Consider the following 6,504-nt stretch of genomic DNA (forward strand, 5'->3'; position numbering starts at 1 on the left):
ATTGGTATATAATACCAAATCATCCCCAACCCACCCCTCAACCTGGGTTCAGAGACTCTAGGCTGTGGGTGCAGTAGCCAAGAGGAGCCACATCTCCAGTGTGACAGGGGAGGCGCCGTGAGGCTCAGCCTCTGGCTGTCCTGGCTGATTGGGACTCTGTACCAGGGTTAGCTCCCTCTGCTGCAGACCCTACCAGTAGAAACTGTCTGCACCACTCTTTTCCCCAACAGTGTGCCTGAGAGACTTACGAGGCCTCTCACACCACACGCAGGCTAAGGTGGTCCCCATGTTAGACTGTCCACACAGCCCCTAGTGAAGAGTTGCCAACTCTTTCCCTAGAAGCAGAGGCTAAGAAGCACCCTGCACAGGCGTAAAGAGGAAAGGTAGCTTTATGTCTGACAGGCATGTGATTGTCAACCCCCAAGGCAAATGGGGCCAAAGCCAGGCCTAGCCCAGCCGCAAGACCTTTTGAATCCAGTCCACAAACAAGGAGACACGCACAAAGATGGCTGGCCAGCGGGGCCTTGCACACACTCGGTTGGGGATTATAATTCCCTCCAGGACCCAGCAATCATGAGTAAGGCAGGCAAGCGGGCCCCCGTAGTCACCCTGGCAGGCGGGAGAACTGGTAAGAAGACCCTGGACCATGGCAAAGACTGGCTCCCTTGGGGACGAAATGTTACATTTCCAGCTTCCCACACCCTCCTTGAGCTGGCCGAGAGGTTTTGCCACTCACTTCACATGCCCCCACAGGGATCAGCGGGCCTGCGGTACACAGCTCACTCTCCCGTACACGTCCTCGGTGTTTGACATTACACTCCTGGTTGGAGATGACTCTAAGCGAGGCCACATTCAGGACCATGTCATTACCTGTACCTGGGCGGGGGTGGACATGGGGCCAAGAGGGTTCTTGGGCAGGACCCAGGGCTAGGCCTGCCCAGAACCATCCATACTCTCACACCATGCTCCTACCTTTGGTTTCACCCCAGCCTGCGATCTCACATTTAGTCCCTGGAGGCACCACATACCGCTCAGGTGGCAGGCAGATCAGGGCCACACGCTGGTTCAGGGTCACAGGTCTGTAGTAGCAATAGCAGTATTCAAGGACTGAGGTCACAAGGTCCAGCCCCACCTCACCTTCTCTGGACCTCTCCACACACCTCTCCAGCTTGAGCAGGACAAGCTGGGAGTCTGAGGGTCCACACACCATCCTGGCCACTGGGATGCGTTGCAAGTCTGGCTCCCCAGGTTGCGGGTTGAGGAACATCATGCCCAACCACACCTCATAGCCCAGGAGAGGCATGTGGCTGGGAAAGAAGCCCTGATAGGTCAGTCCCAGGAGAACCTGTTGGCTTATCTGGGTAAAGCTGCTGAGGGGGAGGACAAAGGCAGATGGTAGGACTGTTAAACCAAGAAAAGCTCACCAAGAATAGAAGCACTGCCGGGCAGTCAGCACCCACTGCTCCTTCACTAGGGATCCTCCACAGAAATGCTGGCCCTGCCTGGGGGCCAGGAGGTGGGGTGAGCAGGAGGTAAATACTGGACCTGTATCACCTGGCTAGGACCCCTGAGGCAGGGGAAGGTTTCAATCCTCCACTAGCATAGTATCAGAAGACACAGCCTTGACACCTCTCCTGGGAAGACGGGCATTTGTGACTCACCGGTTGCGCACACTAACTGTCCAGGGTGAGTTTCCAGGCTGGCCCCCTATCACACGCAGCTTGTGGTGCCACTGATTGGGCCGGTCCACCCTCAGGCCGCACTCCTCAAAAAGCACCTGGTCTGGAGGACCGGGTGGGCCAAATGAGACTCAACTGGGGTAGGCAAAAAGATCCGACCTGCACCTGGCCCAACTGCGCACCTGGAGGCTCCAAGGTGGAAGGCGTCTTGTCATCGACTGAAAGACAAGTTCACGGGGTTAACGGTTCCTGCGCTAGGGTCTGGTGGCGGGGGCGGCGGGGGCGTGTCGACGGCGCTCACCGCAGCGCAGCAGTGCACAGTAGTCGAACGGGATCCCCGGGTCCATAGTGTAGCACCAGGGCCCGTGGCGGTCCCCATCTGGGTTCCGACAGTAGTTTTCCTCCAATTTCGCGTGCAGGGCAAAGGTGGGCGAGAACCTAGGCAAGAGGGCGCACAAAATTATACCCAGGTCGTCCCAAACCCCCTCCGGGCTGCGCTCCAAGAAGCTCGCAGCGTACAGTCCAAAGGTGGGCGGGCCTCAAACGACTCACTGTGGCTTGTGCGGCATCTCCGCGGACCAGCGCTGGCACGGAACTCCCTTGCGGGTCTTGCTGACCGAGCCTTGGTACTGCTCCCCCGCGCCGTGATAGCATTCTGCGGCGAGTGGGAACGGCCGTCAGTCCTGGTCCCCTCCCGGCCCACCGGCTGGCCCCACGCCTCTAAACCCTGCTTAGTTCCCTCCTTCCGAGCCTCACCCTCTGGCCGTACGTCGTCGGCGCAGCGCCGGATCTGGTAGCAGAAGGCCACGCGCATGCCAGGCCGTGAAGTGAAGCACCAGGGCGCCTCCGAGCCGTCAGGGTTCCGACAGAAGTTCTCCTGAAGATCCCTGCGCAGGTACGTCCCTCAGCGGTGGCTGGGTCCCAGCCCGCACGCCTACCCGCGTCAGGCTCCGCCCCGGGGCCGCTCTCCTCCCGCCCACCCGCGGGATACACCCTCAGCGCCCTCCCACCACCTCACTTGCACTCGTATTTCTCCGGCGCAAAGCGGTGCTGATGCGGGCTCTGTGCATCCCAACGCTGGCAGGGCACGCCAGCGGCCGTGGTATTGGCCGTACCCCGGTAGCCTTCGCCCTTCCCGCGGAAGCAGTTGAATGTCGTCGCCTCCTGGCGAGGCTGTGCATTGGACCCTTGGATGGACCAAAGCAGCTTGGACCCAGACCAGAAACGAACCCGTACTGGATGCCGGCCCATTCCATCCTCCTGGGATTTGCTCTCCTCCCACCTCGGAGTCACGCCCCGCCCCAGCCAGTAAACGCCCCCACACTTTCCGGGTGCCCTCTCAGGCCCCGCCTCGGGCCCCACCGCAGCTGGGGAGGTCGCAGAACTCTCGCTCCATCAGCGGGTCGGTGGTGTAGCACCAGGGCCTCTCGGAGCCGTCTGGGTTCCGGCAATAGTTGTCTTCCAGACTTTTGTCGAGGAACCTGGTGGCGGTAGCAGGGCATGAACTAGAGACCCTGGGTCTCAGACCCCGCCCACCCCTCCTCTGAAGTGCTCGACCGTCCCCTAACCCGGCCCCCATTCCATAGATCCTGCTCACACGTACTTGCTCGGCTCGAAGGGGTGCGGGTGTGGGTGCTGCAGGTCCCAGCGCTGACATTCGCGTCCCGACTCGGTGCGATCCACTGTGCCGCGGTAATCCTCGCCATTGCACCAAACGCAAGCGGCTGGAAGTACAGAACTGGTGAGTTCGTGGACGGACGCGTGGGCCTGTCCCTTCCTTCTGCTCGACCCCGCGCGACTTACCCTCCCGGCAGGACTTGATTCCACAGCTCTGGAAGCGCACAGCAGGGTCTGTCGTGTAGCACCAAGGACCTCCCGCATCCCCTTCAGGGTTGCGGCAGAAGTTCTCCTCCAGGCCATTCCGGAGTGTGGGCACGTACCTGAGGGAATTGTATGCCATTAAACACCATGCGAGGAAGGGACTGGACAGGGACAGAGGGGAGATGTCTGTCTTACTTGTGGTCAACCGGAAACTTGTGGCTCCAGTGCTGGCAGGGCAGGCCGTCTGCGGTAGTCGCCACAGTGCCGCGATACCTGACCCCATTGTCCATGATGCAGGTCCGCACATAGTCTGGGAGCAAGAGATGGACAGTCAAGGCCGCCTGGGGCCCAGATGCCACTTGCTCCCCCCCCCCCCCATAGTCACTCACCTTTCTTCTGGAAGAGATCACAGCGTCCAGAACGCTGTAGTCTTGTGTGAGATGAGTACTGGGTCCATGGCAGCAGTTGGCAACCATGACTACTCACATTATAGTGGAAGGCCCTGAGGGGAGAGGCACAGGGTCAGCCAGCTGCTCAGGCTCCCTTGTCCCATCCTTATCTAGGCCCACCCCAGCCTTATCTAGGTTTCATGGCCACTCACCGGCAATCTAGAAGAGGCCCACAGCGGCCCGCACACTCCTCAGCATCTGCCACATCCTCCTGCCAAGCCCCAGGCTCCACTGCATGTAGCAGATGGTGCAGTTCTGTACCCCGAAGCACCTGGAAGTCATTCAGCCACGAGCGCTGCCCTGTGGGATGGGCATGTGGTTTACATAAGGCAGATGGGCATGCATGTATATCCATATACAAGTACATCCACATGTCCACACTCATGTCCATGTTCATACAGAGGACCAAAACTCCAAGGCCCTGAGATGGACCCTGTGGGCTGGCTCCTTGCACACGGTAGGGTAAGCAAGCCCAGATGTGATAGTTATCACCAATGCCCCCATTTAATGGGCCAGGCAGTGGGCTCAGGTTGGACACATGCACTCCATGAGGGCAGTGGGTGATGGTGCTTGCTTCATCTTCTCAGATAATGCCAAAGTTCAGACCCATCACATTGCCCAGCCCAGGCATTCTGACTTGACTCATTCAGTCTGGGCCCTCATCAGCATGAGGACACATGCTGCGTTACAGGAGTAGTTCAGGCTGAGGAGGTGTGACTGCCTGCCTGTGCCTACTTTTGTATGTCCCCAACACTACCTCAGTGCTATAGTGCTGGCAGGGCCTGGGCGGGAAGTTTGTATGTATATTCCAGGGGCTTTTGCTACACAAAAGGCCATGGGCACTGCTCCATGCCCAGTAGGAAAGTGAGCTTCTGGCTCAAATAGCAGGATGGGCCTAGAGACAACCCCCTCCTGAAGGAAAATTTGGATCAGAGTGGGAGGCACTCACCAAGGACACCTGAGCACTGCGTCAGAAGCAGCAGGAGTGGAAGCCACTCCATCGTCCTGGCTGGAAGCTGCACTGTGAACCACTACAGCCCCATCCGGGAAGTTGTGAAATTTGTCTCTACGGGATTGGGTGACTCTGGCTCCACACCCCCACTCCAGGCCTGCTGGAGCCTGACCTGGGACACTGTGGCAGGAGGGAGTAGGGTCTACCAAAACTAGACCCCTGAGAGGCCTCCCTATGTAGTGGTGTGACAGGACAGGTGTTGGAAAAGTTCAGTGGAAGGGCTTGATTTCCCTGGGGCTGGGTAGGAGCCCTCCTGCAGCCTCTGCTGCCCTCAAGGACAATGTGGGTAAGGGAGCTGCCAGAGGCCGGGTTCCAGCTCTCGGGTGGTGGTGGTGTTATGTGCCATTGAGTTGGACCCAACTCATAGCAACCCCTCCTTGGGTTTCTGAGGCAGTATCACTATGGAATTAGATTGCCCAACCTTCCTTCCAAGGAGTGGCTGGTGGGTTTGAACCACCAGCCTTCTAGTGACACTGAATTTTTCTGAGCCTCATTTTTTTTGTCCCCAGTAGATAACATTTCCTTCCTCCAGCCTAGCCCAACCCGGCCCGGCCCTTTTGCTGCCTTATCGGCCCCAGCTGTGGCAAATCAGGCCCAAGCCTGACCCCAGAGCTCAGGAAGACTCCCCTCAGGGATGCCATCCCAGGGAAGATAAGCGAGACCTCCCATTGGGCCTGTTTGGGAGCAGAGTTGAGGGTGAGAGGTTGTGGCAGCCCTGGCAGGCGCGGCCTTGCAGCCATCCTAGGGAACATCTGAGCCGGACTTCCAAGTACGAACACGCTCTGAGACAGGGGGCCTGTCTTGCACCCCTAGGCTAGGAGCGCCCCCCTGCGCAGGCCGGGCTGGGAGGCGGTTGGCTGGTGGGGCGGTCGGGTGAGGCCAGGACAGAACATTTCGGCGGCAGACGGTGGAGGAGGAGGGCCCCTGGTGGCAGCCGGGTGCCGGCGCGTGCGCGTGCGCGTGCGCGTGCGGGACGGCGCGCGGTTTGGCCCTGTACAGGCGCCGTAGCCGAGAGGTTGGGCGGATGTTGTGAGCCGGGACGAGGCCACCGAGACTGAGGGTGAGTGAGGGGCAGCAGTGCTCCTAGTGGGACGAGTCACGGCGGGTACTCCCCTGGCCTCGGCGCGCCCAGTGCGAGGCCGCCCACCGTGCGAGGATCGCGGCCTGTGGCGCAAGGTCCTGGGTCGGAGCTGACCTGGAGGGTCCTCCGGGACTTGGGGCCGGGCGGGAGCGCCTTGGGGGATCCAGGCGCTGCCCTCCGCGTCCTTGAGCTCCGGAACCGGATTGATTGGGTTCTGAGCACGGATCCTTTGGCGGGGCTGGACGAGGTCGCCGTGGCAGGGAGCCCCTGGGCAGCGTCAGAGTCCGCCTCCAACCTAGGTCTTCAGTACCTGATACCCAGAGTGGGTGTCTGGAAGGTTTAGTGATCAAATGAGTGACCTAGTCTAAATCAGCCGCACACGTGCTCTGGTGTGAGAGGTCAGCAGTCATGGACGCGCGCTGAGGGCCCATGGTGGGCGGCAGGGCTAAGGTGTCACCTTCT

The 6,504-nt window shown here is 60.0% G+C and overlaps 1 protein-coding gene across 1 annotated transcript; it reads right to left on the minus strand.

The window, feature by feature from the left end:
- Window positions 1-447: 447 nt before the first annotated feature.
- MST1 (macrophage stimulating 1) lies at window positions 448-4,992 on the minus strand. The gene is given in 18 exon segments (XM_007955347.2): window positions 448-609; window positions 737-876; window positions 973-1,079; window positions 1,161-1,307; window positions 1,425-1,502; window positions 1,662-1,782; window positions 1,862-1,897; window positions 1,981-2,117; window positions 2,232-2,334; window positions 2,436-2,566; window positions 2,698-2,866; window positions 3,042-3,160; window positions 3,283-3,403; window positions 3,483-3,619; window positions 3,696-3,810; window positions 3,890-4,002; window positions 4,102-4,249; window positions 4,899-4,992. Coding segments are annotated over 18 exon segments (2,178 nt in total).
- Window positions 4,993-6,504: the final 1,512 nt, after the last annotated feature.

This window comes from Orycteropus afer, unplaced genomic scaffold, assembly GCF_000298275.1.
Source record: "Orycteropus afer afer isolate SDZICR_OR568_19922 unplaced genomic scaffold, OryAfe1.0 scaffold00498, whole genome shotgun sequence".
Lineage (NCBI taxonomy): Eukaryota > Metazoa > Chordata > Mammalia > Tubulidentata > Orycteropodidae > Orycteropus > Orycteropus afer.